General features: G+C 35.4%; 1 protein-coding gene across 1 annotated transcript; it reads left to right on the plus strand.

The window, feature by feature from the left end:
• The first annotated feature begins 8567 nt into the window (after nt 1-8567).
• LOC123553871 (F-box/SPRY domain-containing protein 1-like) lies at nt 8568-9581 on the plus strand. The gene has a single exon (XM_053549047.1). It carries the CDS (start codon nt 8568-8570, stop codon nt 9168-9170), a length of 603 nt encoding a protein of 200 aa, XP_053405022.1. The 3' UTR covers nt 9171-9581.
• The last annotated feature ends 7730 nt before the right edge of the window (nt 9582-17311 follow it).

A 17311-nucleotide genomic window follows, 5' to 3' on the forward strand; every position in this document is an offset into this window, starting at 1 on the left:
TGGACACTTTTTGAAGGCAGAAGGAGATATTTTTCCATATTGGCGAAGTCAGCCGACATGTCTAGAAGGGTTTGAGCTTCATGGTCATTCACAGCACATAGACAAATATCATCCGCACAGGCACTAGCGGCACATTTAACATTACCGATTCTTGCTCCGATCCGCGTTTCTTGAAGTTCGTCAAGTAAACGGTTTACTTATATTTTATATAGATCGGTACTAAGCATACCTCCCTGTCTTACACCTTGGTTTACAATGAACTTATTTGAATTTTGTTTACGCTACTTAACTGAGCTCAGAGCTCCTTTCTGGAAACTACTGATTAAGGACCAGTGACTGTCATCTATATCAATGTGATAAAGTCTGCGAAGCATGTGCTTGTGATCCACTACATCAAATGCAGCCTTGGCATCGAGAAATATAAGATTCAATGAAGAATTTAAGTCTTTACATTCTCTATATATTTCTTCAATGAGCAAGGCAGAGTTTATTGGGGAAGTCTTGCGGGTGAACCCCTTTGTACACTATTCTGTGACTGTTCTATCATTGGAGCAATTCCTTCTCGAATAATAGCTTCGATAATTTTACCGATCGCTGGAAGAACCGTAATGCTTCGATAGTTTGTAGCAACATTCGGAAGTCTTATTCTTGAAGATAGGAGACACAATTCCAACCTTCAGGTAGTCTGGAAACTCACCACCAGCAAAAACTAAGTTGATGATCTTCAACAGGAAGTTCAGTACACTCGGTGAACAATTCAGGATATGTACGATTCAAATATTATGTATGTCTGGTGATTTACCCGTATTTATACTTTTCATTGCCGTATTTAATTCATCGAGCGACACTGGTTTCACACCTTTATTTTTCACAAGATTTTGAATATGTTTAATTTCAGAATTCACTTGGTTGTGTTATGATTCACCAAAGAGCTCGATACTACTTTCGGTGGCTAGGTGTTCAAAATGTTGCTTTAAAACCTCTAAAATGTTGGAATCACCCTCAAAGCAGTTCCCATTGACTTGTAGATCAGAAATAAATGTGTTTCCTTTCTGTTGTTGGCACTTGACCAGTTTATGAAAGTACTTAAGAGTCGTAAAGTCAAACTTCTACAATTTTCCGTTTTAATTCAAAATCACGTTTTGCTATTGTCAGCCTACAAGATGCGCGAAATAGCTTCTAAGTAAGATTTCTTTTTCCATACAATGCATTATCTATGCCCGGTTTTCCCGCGCTTCTCCAAGAAAAAAGCTTCTTTTGTTTTTTTCCAAGTTCTCCTTAATTTCTTGATTCCATAATTTTAACTTTGGACTTGATTTTATCAACTATCACAACACCAATCTTTAAGTGCCATGTGGCGGCGGCTGTAAAAAGTCTCCCCGTACTTGGATTCAGTGTTGTTATATTTTCTGGTCCTTTGGAATCATGGAGTCCATTCAACATATGTTTAATAGAGTTCCGCTTAAGCCGGTGCTAGGGGGCGTGAGAGGTGTTGCACATTTCATTACCTCTCATGGACATATTCAATCAAACCGAGTCTGTATTATTCTTCTTGGTTGCATTCTTTGCTTCCAAAGGATCTTTTTTACAGATTTTATATTTTCTGGTCCTTTGGAATCATGGAGTCCATTCAACATATGTTTAATAGAGTTCCGCTTAAGCCGGTGCTAGGGGGCGTGAGAGGTGTTGCACTTTTCATTACCTCTCAAGAACAGACTCAATCAAACAGAGTCTGCTATCATTCTTATCTTTTTTACAGATTTTATTGATTTAAGGTTCTTTTTTGGTTTACTAGCTGCCAATGCTGCCTCGTTCAGAATTTCACAGAACTGATGTAAAACTAGATTAATGTTTGTGTTGTCTGTATCGAGTAGCCCCAAGTGCCGGTCCATGAGTTCGTTTACCATTGTACTGTACAACTGCAGATTCACTTTGTTCCAGTTTACTCTGTTGGCTTTTCAGACGTGGGATTTCGCGATTCAATCTTACTCAGAATGGTCATTTTGACACGATGATGATCGGATACATTAAGAAACATCAAAATGTTCTTACGTACTTGAATTAATTCCTCAGGTCTAGTGTTCGTGTCAGTGTTCCAAGATTTGTTTAAATCGCACCCCCCCCCCCCCCCCCCCCCCCCCCAAAAAATACAAAGTTTGTCGGAGAATACTTGATACAGATGTCGCGCAATTGATCAATACATTCGCAAAACTCAAGAACATTCCCATTAATGCCTCTACTCTGAAGGTAAACGGAACATAACAATAAGCCCTTCCCTTTTGCAAATTATCAAGTGTATGCATGTCAATTCTGTTTAATCCCACCCAAATCAAGTTGGTGAGATCTTGATACATTCCAATGATCATCTTCCAAATACCAGAACTCCCGATTAATCCCTACTGAAGGTGGTACATAGGGTCAAATAACATGATATCTGTATTCTGTATTGTATATCCTTCCCTCTAGAATTGGAGAACCGCAGTTCTGCATCGGTTTGTAATCCACACCACAGTAGAATTGAATCGAATAATCCACCACCGAATATATGTACACTATTTACGCAGCAATGACTAATCAAATCTATAAACAAACTCACTGAACAAATATACTTCTCGTTAGACACCCAGGCTGCGAGAAGGTATTTCTAAACCCGTTTTTTATGGGGATGTGGTTTACAAACTTCGTAAGATCTTGGGTCACGGTAATTTTCCAAATGTATTTGGAAAGATTATCAAACGTTTTATTAAAAGAGGTTACGACCCAACTGTTTTCAGACATACCACATGTTTAGTGTTCAACCCGTTTACAGTTGGACACTACGCTTCCCTCTTTGATTGCGTCTGACGGAAGAGGGGGAGGACTCTATGATAAGCAGTTTTTAAATCCTACCAAGACTGAACTGTTTTGATATTTGTCTTCTGGCCTGTTTCGTCGGGCCCTTAAGGGTGTTTCTCTTGTTGCTCTGTCTTCTGAAAAGGCATTGAGTACATACGTTTTTAGCTGGACTATTCATAGAATAGTAGAGCTATTGGACTCGCCCATGCGTCGGCGTCCGCGTCGGCGTCCGCGTCCGCGTCCCGATTTGGTTAAGTTTTTGTATGTAAGCTGGTATCTCAGCAACTACTTGTGGGAAAGGATTGAAACTTCACACACTTATTCACTGTGATAAACTGACTTACATTGCACAGGTTCTATAACTCTGATTTGCTTTTTTACAAAATTATGCCCCTTTTTTGACTTAAAAATTTTTGGTTAAGGTTTTGTATGTAAGCTGGTATCTCAGTAACCACTTGTGGGAATGGATTGAAACTTCACACACTTATTTACTGTGATAAACTGACTTACATTGCACAGGTTCCATAACTCTATTTTGCTTTTTTACAAAATTATGCCCCTTTTTCGACTAAATTTTTTGGTTTAAGTTTTGTATGTAAGCTGGTAGCTCAGTACTCACTAATGGGAATGGATTGAAACTTAACACACTTGTTCACTGTCATGATCTGACATGCACAAAGCAGGTCCCATAACTTTATTTTGCTTTTTTACAAAATTATGCCCCTTTTTCAGCATAGAAATTTTTGGTTAAGTTTTTGTATGTAAGCTGGTATCTCAGTATCCACTAATGGGAAAGGATTGAAACTTCACACACTAGTTCACTGTCATGATATGACATGCAGTGCAAAGGGTCAATAACTCAACTTTGCATTTTACAAAATTATGCCCCTTTTTGAACTTAGGAGTTTTTGGGTTAAATTCTTATATGTAAGCTGGTATCTCAGTACCCACTAATGGGAATGGATTGAAACTTCATACACTTGTCCACTGTCATGAGCTAATAAGCACTATGCAGCTTCCATAACCCTATTTTACTTTTTTACTAAACTTGTTGGTTCTTAAGGTTTGTTTTTTATATATTTATACACGAGCATTTTTGTGTTTTACATGCCATGCCTTTTTGTTTCCATTACGTGTGTAAGAGATTCACCTGGAGGGGATTACTTTTATTTACACTGTCCCATGTCTTTGGAACATGGTGGGGGTAAGAGTGAGGTTAGGTGCACCATAAACCGGTTTAAGCTCCCCAGTGGTGTTTTTGCCACTGACCGTTCCAAGGCGGTGCCCCACTGTGTTCCTTTGTATGTTCGTTTCGTCTTATGTGTTGGCTTTGTATACGTGTGTGTTGTTCGTTTTGTCCTTATGTGTTGACTTTGTGTGTGTGTGTGTGTGTGTGTGTGTGTGTGTGGTGCACGCGTCTGCGTGCTGGGGGTTTCGTTTTGAGGAGGCTACGTTTTTGGTGCGTGGCATTCCCTGTTTGATATTTTTCTTTGTTTTTTTTTTTTCACTTTATGTTGCATGTACTATTAAGCAGTCTATATCTATCAGAATGCAGGAAAGCAGTAGTCTTTTACTATGGAATTCAAGTTCTACAAGGGACTTAACACATGTTATTTTCTTGTTATTCCATGACAGAATGTGGGTAGGATCTAAGATCAGCTTCAATTTTTCAACTGAGGAAAAATTAACTAACTGTGGATAACTTAAATTTGAGAATTCATAATCAAAGTCACTGATTATCGGGTTTCTTCTGTTTGCCAGTGCTAGGCCCTCTAGTAAAAATGTTCAAGCGTTTCTTTATCAGACTCACACAATTTACATGTCGGGTTAAGCACATTTTGATTAAAGGCTGCTCTGTTGGACTAGAGAATGTACGTTCCGGTGACTAGTTTTAATTTCTCTGGATAACGCGTAATGTCTTTAACTGACTTTATTGGTATATTCAATAGAGGGTGAATCTTTCCAGTTTGGTAAACATCTGTATTTAGGTTTTCAGATTATGTATAGTATTGACACAGATTTAAAATTTCAGTCTGCCAGTATTTGTTAATCACATTGGTAGTCTGTTTTTCCATTTAAAACTTGGAGTAGGGTTGTCTAACCTCAGGATCCTCCCCCCCCCCCTCACCCAATGTAAATACTTTCTTGTGTATTTGAGCTTGTACCGGAAGAAAGCCACTAAGGATATCGCTGCGTCTGCTGTGTTTTGCGGTACCGAGAGTATCTGTTTCAACAATTTTTTTTTGTGAAATAATTCCAGTTGATCTAGTAATTTGCCTGTGGGTATTATCAATTCCAAGCCATAAAGACGGACCGGTGATATATATGTTTTCATAAAATGGAGGGCTGTCGTTGGATCCACGCTATTCTCTCCATTCTCTCCATGGAATCCACTGGCCATTAGACAGTACACAGTTTTTCTGGCTTTTCTTATATTATTTTCAACTGTCTCTGTTACTGTATTGACTAAATTAGTAGAGCGTTTGAGTCCCAGATGTGTAATGACTGTTGAATTTAATTTTTCTTTATTGTAAATAAGGCAGGTATCTGTGGATTGCTCTGAGCCCACATGTTTTACAGTAGAGGTAACACTAAGTAGTTCAGTTTTCGTTGGTGGTAAAGTGTAACGTTCCAGGTTGGAGAAATCTTCTGCCATACTAACTAGAATTGGGTTTCTACACTATCCGCAACATTCAAAGTGACGTCGTCAGCACAGGCACTTGCGTTACAGGGGATGTTACCTATCTTTAATCCTAGGTTAGTTTCCTGGATTCTGTCTATGAGAGGATTAATATACAACTTGTACAGATCTGTGAAGAGGATCCCACCTTGACGAACTTCGGGATGTACGTCAAAAGGATCTGACGGTTGTGTTGACCATTTAACAGCACTTTGTGAGTTTGTATGTATACTATGGATCAAAGACCAGTGTTTATCTTGCACCCCGAGTGGTAAACTCGTCGTAATAGATGGGAATGATCGACGACGTCAAATGCACTTTTCGCATCTAAAAATACTAGGTTTATAGGAAGGTTTTCATCCTTGCTATTTCTCATCGCCTCGTCAACTATTAAGGTTGCATGTAAAGGAGAAGTGTTAGCTGTGAATAAAATCTGAAAAGTAGATCACCCGGAAGCACCGAGAACAAGGCAAACAGTGAAAATTGCAGAAGGAAGAACACTATTTTGCACATTATTTTCAAGAGAGTCTATTCTTTTTGTTAATGTCTTTAAGGTTTGTTCAAGTTCTACATTTCGAGCTTCTAATTGCTTGCAGTGAGTTTCTAGTTTTATTCTATCTCTCTGAAACTCAGAATAAACTTTCTCTTTATGTTTCAGTTCTTCTTCAAGTTTTCTAAGTCTTATTTCTTTTTGTTTCAAAGAATGCAATTTTGCTGCTTTCAGGTATCGGTTCTGTTTGGCATCCTGATTCTACATGTAGTTTTCTCTCAGAAATATGAAATACTTGCTTTGGCACAGCCTTATTTTGTTTAACTTAGTCTTGAGTAGCACTGCATGACAAACATGTGTTTTGATCCCTAGCAGTGTTCATACAGTTAACATGACAGCTTAGTTACAAATTTCACACGGTATTGAGTTTTTTTCTAAATCTAATTGCTTGTCACATACATTACACAGGTTATCAGTACAGGTTTCGTTTATTGAATTTATTTCCTCTATCAAAATTGCTTTTGCTGGTGAAGGACCTGACTTTGAACCGTAACATATTGATAGAATTAAATTACTAGATTGTTTTTGTGCACAGATTTTACAGGTGTATGGGGTTTTCCGGGTTAGATTTCTCGGCATCTCTAATCTCCTGAGCAGAGAGTCTCTCGCAATTGTAATGTATCCAGTGGTTTCCCGTTGTACAGTATGAACCCCTACATGTGACTTCATCCTCTGGTTCGACAAGTTTAACGCTCGCAAACTTTTTTCTAGACTGGGAAGTATGTAAGTTTTCTATCTGTTCAATGAAATAGGAGTTTAACAGTTTCGTATCTATAGGTTCACGATTTACATGAGCTGTATTCGTAATTTTCTGTATTTGTGGCAAATCTTTCGTAAGAAAATTTTCAATATTTTTCCCATTTACTAGCATTCTGGATGTAGTTGTGTACCAGTTTAATGTAAGGTTTTCTGCAGATCTTATCGTGTATTGAACTACATTTTCCCCGATATATCTGTAGATTTGTTAATAGACGAATTTTGTTCAGGCAAGTCATAATAAAATAATACAGCTTCTTTTATTATTTCAAATGTCGCCGCGTCAGCAGTCACAATAATTCCACCGTTTGTGTAACCAATTTCTAATTTTGTAGACCGTTTAGCAGCTTCCAATTTTTTCGCTAAGGATTTATCTATGTGAAGATTATAGTCTTTTGCTGAAGTGAAGTTCATTTGCCTTGAGGAATGGGTACGATTAGACCTCACTGGCTGAAGGGCCATATGCAGTACAAATATCAGTAGCGCGAGGTACTAAAATTAACAATATAGCGAAATACCAGCTAAACACAGATAAAAGCTTACACGTATAAAGTACTGGTTAAAACAAAAAAAAAAGTTTGATCGATTGTTCCATCCTTTAAAAGTTATATCTGATAAAAATTTATAAAAGTTAAATCAAATTCTGATATAAAACATAGCCAAAGTGTTCCATTAAAAGTCTAGTGCCTTAAAATACTCTGTCAGCTGATAACACAATGCCTGGTAAATAATGGAGATGCCTCTCACCCAAAGAGTCTAATGTCTTAAAATACACTGTTAGCTGATTACACAATGATATCTGAAGAAAATGGTTCACAAATAACCACCCCAAGAAGTCTAATGCCTTAATATACACTGTCAGCTGATAGCACAATGGTACTTGTTGGAAATGGTTCTCAGAACACAACACTAAAATGTCTATTGCCTTAAAATACACTGTCAGCTGATGACACAATGGTACTTGTTGGAAATGGTTCTTAGAAAACCACACTAAAAAGTCTATTGCCTTGAAATACACTGTCAACTGATGACACAATCGTAAATGATGGAGATGTTTCTGAAATTAATGCACTACAGTTCATTGCTCCATTCAGAGTCGGACAAAGGATGCTTTCAAAAATCACTATTTTTCGTCAAATAATATGTGGAGGATGTTAATAACTTCCCTTTATTAGATAGATATACAAGTGCAACACGTCTGTGAGGCCTTGATGTCTATTCTAACTAAATAAGACATAAATTCACAAGTTTTTCAATAAAAAATCCAGTATGGCGTCCATCGCACATGTTTCAGTCAGACCCAAAGACAAGGCTTTGAAGCCTTTTCTACAGTACGTTGCACTTCATACGCAAATATTATTGTCTTACCACACCTCTAAAATTGTTTTGTTAATCAAATTAAAACATGAAAGTTATAAAAACATAAAAATTTAAGCTAAAACCACAATCTTTCTCAGAGCACAAATTTTCACGTCTTTCCTCCACCAATCCCACAATCCATAATGGTACACCTAGTTTCAATATGGCTCTCGGGCATTATGACACTAGGTGTGATATTGTGGCAAGAAGGCACAACCAAGCCGTGTATTAACCTCTTATTGTTTGAGGTATATAATAATAATCCTTACTAAATAAGTGCCTCCTAAATGGTCGTGCCTCCTTAGCGGTCTTTAGCGGTCCTTAGTGGTAAATAGTATGACTCCACCGAAAATTCTTATAAACCAGTCCACAAGTTGAATTCACAAAATGGCCGCTGAAAGCCTTCCGTGTTCTGCGTTAGAAAATTTATTTTCATATTTAGACATAAATGACCTTCGAAATTGCTCTTTAGTCTGTAAATCGTGGTACAAGTTTCTAAACGATGAAAACAACGACGTGTGGAGACTTCATTGTGTACGAAAATTAGCGGAGGAGGCCTTGAAATCTGATATTTTAACAAATTGTCCAACTTACAAAGCGAAACTGCGTGCATTTTACCATGCGTGGAATCCAAATGATTGCTCTCGAAACATTTACATAAAACCAAATGGATTTACACTACATCGTAACCCAGTTGCTCAAAGCACTGACGGTTGCAGAGGAAAACTAGGTTTTAAACAAGGTCGACACTGTTGGGAAGTTGTGTGGGAGGGTCCCCTCGGAACTATAGCTGTTATAGGACTTGCAACAAAAACTGCAAATATGCAGGTTCATGGATATTCAGCATTGCTTGGAACAGATGATCAATCCTGGGGATGGAATTTAGTTGATAATCACTTACTTCACAATGGAGATTCCCAAGGAAATTTCCCATTGTTGAACAATGCACCTAAGTATCAGGTACCGAAACATGAAATGAGTGATAAGTAGATGGAAGCCAAAATATTTAAATAAGAAATGTAGTGTAGCATTACCAAAATATTTAAATAAGAAGTATAAATTTAAATACAATTTTACATAAGTTCCCTTTAACAAATTTTTAATACCTACAGTACAGCTAGCGCGGCACCTTCAAAAACCCTTCGACCCTTGAGGGTAAAAAATGTTTCGGGTGTTCAGTTGCGATGGCCGGACACCCGTCGGCCCTCGCGATCATGAACACAGCTGTTCGCGATGGACGGCCGCGAGGATTCGCAGTGTTCACGCACAAGGGACCATCGCGATCAACGTTTTATTTTAACATTATTGTTTTAACAGTTTATTGAAGCACTTAATTGTTAAATTTATCATCTATAATATATTTATTATAAATATACAATGTATATCATTTATTCAGTTTACTCGTCTACCTTTATCAGGCCTTGTTATCTACGTCCGATATTTTTAATGTTTTGATTTTAGTTTATTGCCATTGACGATTATATCTTTTTCAATAAATTATATCCAAATTGTAAACAATTGTGTAAAAGATGTTTTACACAAATTGTATCAAATTGTGCACGTTGATAACTTCAAAAGTTTTTTTTATATAATTGCCGAACACGTCAAATTTTGAACTTTACGCCGTTTTTTAAAATAAAAACTCCCATAATCGTAATGAAAAATAAAAAAATTTACTAGCCTAAAATTTTTTTTTTTTTTCTAGTGAATAAAATTTTGTTTTCTTTTTTTCCCAACTGTTAACTAATATTAGAACAGCAAGACACCAATGCATGTAAGAAATTTTAAATCCCCGATCCAACGGTCCCCAAAAAGATGTACATCTCAAAAGCGAATCTCAGAAAACTTTAGAACCCTAATTTTATGACAGTTTTTATTTTTTCACAAATTTTACTTCGGATTTGAGCTATTGTTTTCGTATTTACTACTGATTTTTATTTATTTTGCGTACACCCTTTTGTCAAAAAAAAGTTTTTACATTTGTACTTTTTATATTTTTTTCGTTCCTTAGTGTTTTTATACAACAAAAACCTAAATTTATATTGTTTACACTTAACTTTTATCTTTGTTAGTTTTTACATAAATTTAAAAGATTAAATGAGGTAAGTTGCTAGTTTTTTTTTTCAAATGAATTTATTTGCATTAACGACAAAAAGTTATTTTAAATAAAGAACGTTCTGTTTTGAAACAAATTTTTTTTGGTAACAACTTCTTTTTGGTTCAAAAACCTGCTGTATTTTTTAAAAGTCACGGGTTTCAAGTGAATCAAACAAAAACATGTACATAGTTTCTTTGAATTTTTTAAATAAAGGCCCCCAAAGTTTTAAGGTTCAAATTAATAATTTTTTAATATATTTTGTGTTTTCAGCTGCTAAATTTAGAAATTTTTTTTAAGGAATTATGTAAAAGCTATTTTTGGTGAAAAGTTGGTTTTCAAGTATTGACAAACATTCTGAATGTTGTTTTTTTTCTTTTGGGCAAAGATATGCAAGTTTTGTGTCTATTAGTTTTCCCTGAAATACTTTGAAAAGGGTTTTTTTTAACATTTTTCTTTTAATACACTTACCTAACGTGTTCCCGAATTGTTCTGTCCCTTCCATTTTTGGGGCCATTTTTATTACGCTATTAGTACACAATTTTTGGGGCCTTTGACGAACGGGGAGATGAGACCAAATGACAAACTGAGAAAAAGGGAACACTGAAAAAAATTTTAATTTTTATACCTTTAAAATTAGAGAAAATATGGCAAGGCCAAACAAGCAAGCAGGAAACAAAAACGACGGAATACAACTGGTGCCCACGACAGTAACGCCCCGACAGGAAAAAAATGGGTCGAAAAACATAACGTCGAAGAAACATTTTACTCGAGTATATAAACGTCGAGACAAATAATGGGATACAATTACGTCAGAGATAAGTTACGTCAAAGATTACAACTTTGATTTAAAATATTACCTAATGCGTTTTCAATCTATTTTTGTACCTGTCTTTGAAAATTTTTGAAATTTTTGGGTCCCTATCGACATCCAAAAGACTTCTCATTCAGTTTTGATTTTTATTTTTCAACCATACAAAGGTATTTGAAATTGAATGAAGTGTAAAATAATTATCATAAATTTTAAAAAATCGTTGTTTTTTGTGTTTTGTTTTTATAAAATGGTATTTTACAGATGTTTGAATTTTTTTACAGGGGTAATCCCCATTTTTAAATTTATTAAAGACGGTTTTGTATATTTGTAAAGATAATAGGTAAAAAATTTTCTTGGAACCAGAGCACAAAAAGCAGATTCAACCCCATTTGCAAAAAAACCATAGCAAAAATAAACCTTTAAGTACACTGAACCATAACATGAAAAACTAAAAAAACTCGAGGGTAATGAAATGTGAGATTCTTCCCCAAACCTTACCACCCCATCAAAACCCCCATATACGGAATTTCAATTCACGTCAGTATTATAGACAAGGGATCGACTCGGGGCACCCGAAAGACCAAGAAAAAATAAACACAACAAGATACTCCAGAAACCTAAAGGCCCAGAGAAAAACAAAACAACACTAAACCCCTTTTTAAAGGAGTCTTTTTCCGGTCCCATAGGGCATTTATGCTGTTAAATTTTTAATAAATGAGCAAGAGGGTTAAAATAAAGACATGTCATTTGTATTTAATAAAAATTTAATTTGCTTTTTCTCAAACACCAAATTCGCCCCCGTTACTTTACCGTAATTAGAAAAAAAATGCAACTTTTTTCTATTGTTTACAGAAAAAGAAATTAAAATTTTACAAAAAAATCAATTTTCCGAAAACGAAAGTTGTACCTAATCTCATATATCAAAAAAGTTTGTTTAAATATTATTAATAAAAATAAAAAATAATAAATCAAAGACTCAAGTAAAAAGTTTTAAAAATTTTAAATATTTTTTTTTAAAAAGGTTGTAACAAAAATTGTCAACAAATAAATATAATTATTTTATTAAACTTTTACAACAAATAAAAAAAATTATTTTGTTATAGCAACAGAACAGGAAAGAACTACCAAAAATTTCTAAACATCTGAAAACGCAAACAAGCAAACAAAAGAGGTATTGGGTACAGTAAAAAATTTAAAAGAGTAAAAACGGTGTTAGTAAAACATAATTTGTAACGTTTTGGAAAAAATGCGTAGAAAAAATTAACTCAACAACCGTTTTTGAAATAAACAATAGGATAAAGATTTAACGCTTGAGGCCCTGAAAATAAAAAAAACTTTTGGAACAAACAAAGAATTGCAACTCTATTTAATTTTACGAAAATACAAAAAATGTGATACTGCATTACTTTTAAAAAAACCACTGTTCAAGATGGGACGGGTATACTTTCTAAATAATTATTATATAGCATAGACAATTTAAGCTTTTATATTTTAATTTAAAAATGAAAATACTTTAAAAAATATTAATAAAACACCAGGTTTCCTGCGGCCGACCACCCGGCCCAAACACTCCCGTCCATTGCAACGCGCGCTTTCGGCCCCCGGGCAATGACCATTCCAAAACCCCGAAATATCTGTATGACACCCTCCGGCGGACAGTAAAAAACAGCTTTTGGGAACGCGCGACGGGGTTCAAATGAAGGTACCCCCTTAGCTGTACGTAAATCCCTTTTAAAAAAAAAGGAAGCCCTAGGCCCCCGGAAACCCGGCGCCTACCCTGCTTTTTAAAACTTTCCACGGGTTTTTAAAAAATTAAAACATTTGAAGTATTTTTAATAAATTTTATAATTTTATTTTTCAAATTTTTTTTAATGAATAACTGTTTTAAATGACACAATTTCAAAAGGGGCAGCGGATTTAAAAATTTTAAAAAAAAACAGTGTTAAGCATTCTAATTAACCTTTTTTTGAAATAAATTTATTCAATATTAATGAATGAAGTTTTTTAAGTTTTCCATTCTTCAAATATATATTAAATTTGTTTTAATAATTAAAGTTTCGGGGCCGTTAGAAAAAACATCACTTTTTACAAAATAGCATATGGACGTTCGGAATTAATGTTTTTCATTTCAAAAATAGATTTCAACCGATTTTTAAACAAACAGATATTTTGATTTTAATCGACTAAAAAAATAAATTTAGTATTGAATTTTAAGTAAAAAACATTTAAAACTATAAAAAATCATAATTTTTCATTAAAAAATCAATTACAGCACTGAAAATCCCCTGAGGCTTGCTCCCCTTCGGAAAACCGAGCAAACCAGGCTGGGCATCGGGGTTAGGGACGCAACATTTCCCTTTAAAAAAAGTTTTAGTAAAAAAAGTTGTACTTTGAACGCACAAAATTTCAACCTTTTTACTTTATCGGTGCTGTTCCAAATATTGGGGGCTTTGATATGAAATGATTCATAATCCTTTTAACTTTTTGTTTAAAACCCTCCTGCTTAGCTAAAAGGATTTTCGGGATCCGGGGGTCTTGATCGATCCTCGGGGGGTTATATTTCTCTGGGGTTTGAAAAATTTGTGTCTGAAATTTTGTCCCCCCCTCTGATTCATGAGGAATTGGGCACTTATTCGGAACGGTTTGTACGGGTAGTGACAAAATCTTGGAAATTTTTAATTTTGGGACCATTGCATATTTAAATTTTGAGGGACAGGGTCAAAGGTCAAAAGGTCCAGTGACCCGGAAAAAGTTTAAACCGTTTCCGGGAAACTCCAAAAAACCCTTGAGCCCAGGATCACGAAAATTGGTAGGAGGTTTGGGCAGACTGCAATGACCCCTTTTGATTTTGGGTTTAAGGCCTGCCCGGAACGTTTTTAAAGGTTTTTGACGTTAAATTAAAATTTGGGGCCCAGGATCCAAACATATTGGGGGTTTTTGGGCAGACCGCATTACCCCCAATGATTTTTAGGCGAGGCTAAGGCAAGGGCACAGTGACCCAACTTAAACCTTTTTCCCAAGAAAAAAGTAGAACTCTTGGACTAGAACAGAAATTTAGGGGGGTTGATCATACCAGCAGATGACCCCATTGATTTTTTGGGGTTTTGTCAAAGGGCACGTGACCCAAAAAGTTTAAACATTTCAGATGTAACGGTAAAATCTTGGGCTAGAATCCGAAATTCATAGGGGGGTTGATCATGACCAGCAAAACCCCTATTGATTTTTAGGTAGTGGGCAAAGGCCGGACCCAGAAAAAGTTAAACCATTTTTTAGATGATAACGGTAAAAATCTTGGACATAAATCACAAAATTTATAGGGGGGGTTTTATAGACCGCGATGATCCCTTTGATTTTTAGGGCATAGGTCAAGATCCATGACCCGGGAAAAGTTAAACCGCCTGATAATTTTAAAGTCTTGGGCCAGGGTCACGGAAAATTGATAGGGGGTTTAATCATGACCGGCAAATCCCTATTGATTTTGAGGTCAAAGGGCAAGGTCACGTGGCCCGGGAAAAGTTAACCCTTTTCGGGTAAAACTTAGAACTCTTTGGCCTAATCATGAAACTTATCGGGGGTTAATCAGACCCGCGATACCCTATTGATTTTGAGGTCAAAGGGCAAGCCACGTAACCAGGAAATTAAAAGTTTCCCGACTAACTTTAGAAAACTTGGGGATGGATCATGAAACTTAATGGGGGGTTTATCATGACCCCAAAAGACCCCCCATTGATTTTTAGGGCAAAGGTCAAAATCACATTTATCCCAAAAAATAGAATTTTTTGCCAAATAACTAGAGAATGCTTTGGCTAAAATCACATTTGATGGGAGGTCCTTTTGACAATTATCATTTAGGTTTTACGACAAAAGTCCCAAGGGGGACCAAATAATTTTGTTTTTATGCAGTTTTTGAATGCATCAACGGAACATTTCGTGTTAAAGCTTTGATTCTTTGAATTTTATGAAAATTTTGCAAAAGTGAGTGATAAAAGAAATGCAGTGCCAGTCCCCCGGCCCCGCGCTTTTTCCCCAAGTTTTTTCCCTTTTCAAACATGTCAGTTGTGTTTGGGAAATCTTTTCTTCATAATTTTGTGACTGAAAAATAGTTGTTTTTTTTGTACTATGTCTATAGTCTGTTGTGTTTTCATTTTTTATCTTTTTCAATTTTTATTGTTGACATTTTGGGCAAATTAAAGTGTTCTGTCCTTTGAAACTCTTTTAATATTTAAAGTACAAAGTAATGTAAAAATTTTTTTAAAAATATCTTTTTTTGGGTTGGGGGAAAAAATAGTGGAAATTTTTAACTGTGAGACAAACTTTTGCATTGAGAAAAAATTATGAATTTTTAGGTATGGTATTAAATAAATTTTACTAAATATAGGGTTTTAAACTAACTTTTTTCGTTGTGTCCCAGAGGGCTCCCCCCACCTGTAGAAATTTGGTGTCCCTCCCAAAAATTGGGGGCCCCTAGTTTTTAAAGGATAAAAAGTACCAACCAAATGCGGTCTTAAAAGTATTTATTTCTTTTTTTGTTTTGGGTTTTTTTCAGCAACCTTTTGATCTTTATTTTGTAAAAAGTTGATACAATGTTGTAATTTTTGAAGCAAGAGAACAATGAATGCATTTAAGGGTTTAGCATTTTTATGAAATGAAAGCACATCATTTCAAATTTGTTTTTCCGAATATTCTTTAGAATTAGAAATCTTTTAGTGTAACTCGGGTATTAAAATTGGTTTAAATTGTCGTACGAAAAAATATGGGAGAACACCCAGCTTGAGAATGGGTGCCCTCTTTAAAATTTGGGGGCCCTTGGGGTCTCGGACCTGTTGGGTTTTAGCCCGGAATATACAATTAAACTAATTCTTTTTTCAGATATTGAAGGGGTCATAGTCATATTTTTGATCACCAGGGGACAAGTCTAGCTAGCCCGATAATTACAACACTAGGGCTGGTCTTTTTCCAATTTTAATTAAAAATTTAATGTAAAGGTTAAATTTATACACATTTTCTTGACTTTTTCAGCCCCCGGGGGGCAAGTTTCTATTTGGTATTAGGTGATAGCCCCTAGTCCACAAGTACATAAACCTTTTTAAAACTACTGATCAGAATTACACCCCAAGGGTGTGGTATCCCCGACAAAGTCCTCTTTTAATTTGTTTTAAATGGTTCTTGAAGGGCCACTGATCATAAAATATAAAAAAAAACTCTTTAGGGCAACTTTGCATGAACCATTCTTTAAACTTTATAAAACTTGGTCTAAAAATTCATTTAAGGGCCCCTCTAAAAAGTTTTAATGGGGGGGGGGTATAAACAAAAAGGGGGAAAAAGCAAAAAAAAAAAAAAAAACCTTTAAAATTTTCTCTGAACCTGTGTGGTCTCCTCAAACTTGATCTGTAGTGTCATTGTAAAGGTCAGGTGCTATGATGAGTTTCCAAATTTTAAATGGTGGAGGAAGACCCATAATGCCTTTTTCTGTGCATGGTGGATGACTTGGGTCGAACTGTCCCTCTTGCACAAGCCGCTAGATAGCTTCATTGACAAAAAAACGGGGGTTGAACTCAGTGGTGAGAAATTCAGAGTCTGCCTTTAAATCCCTTTTCTAAATTTACCGATTTTTGCCACTGATTTTTGAAAAAAAATATGATTTTGTACACTGAGCGGTTTTTCGGGGTCGGGGTTTTCCTGGTTAATTTTATGTTTAGGTCAGCTTTTTTCCTGACTTCAAAGCTTTCTTAAAAAATTTAATAGTTGTTTTACCAACATAACTACCCTGATAGCAAGAAAAAAACTCCATCTTACTTTTTTCAGATTTTGGCCCCTTTTTTACTTAAAAAATACAGATTTCTTGGTTAAGTTTTTTGTTTAGGGGCAACTTTTCTTAAACTATCAAAGCTATTTCTTTTAAACTTTGGGAAAACTTGTTTACCATCTGCAGACCCGCATGAGAAAAAAATCAAACTTGCTTTTGCAAGAATTTTGCCCCCTTTTGGCTTTGAAAATCAGTTTTCTTGGGTTAAATTTTTTGTTTGGTCAGCTTTATCCTAAACATCAAAACTATTGCTTTTAAAAATTTCAACACTTTTTCCCATCATAAGCACCCTGTACAGCAAGAAAAATAACTCCATCCCGCTTTTTTTCAAGATTTATGGCCCCTTTTTATTAGAAAAAAACAATTTCTTGGTTTTTAAATTTTATGTTTAGGGGAACTTTTTTTCTTTAAAATAT

This window comes from Mercenaria mercenaria, chromosome 7 (assembly GCF_021730395.1).
Source record: "Mercenaria mercenaria strain notata chromosome 7, MADL_Memer_1, whole genome shotgun sequence".
NCBI classification, from domain to species: Eukaryota; Metazoa; Mollusca; class Bivalvia; order Venerida; family Veneridae; genus Mercenaria; species Mercenaria mercenaria.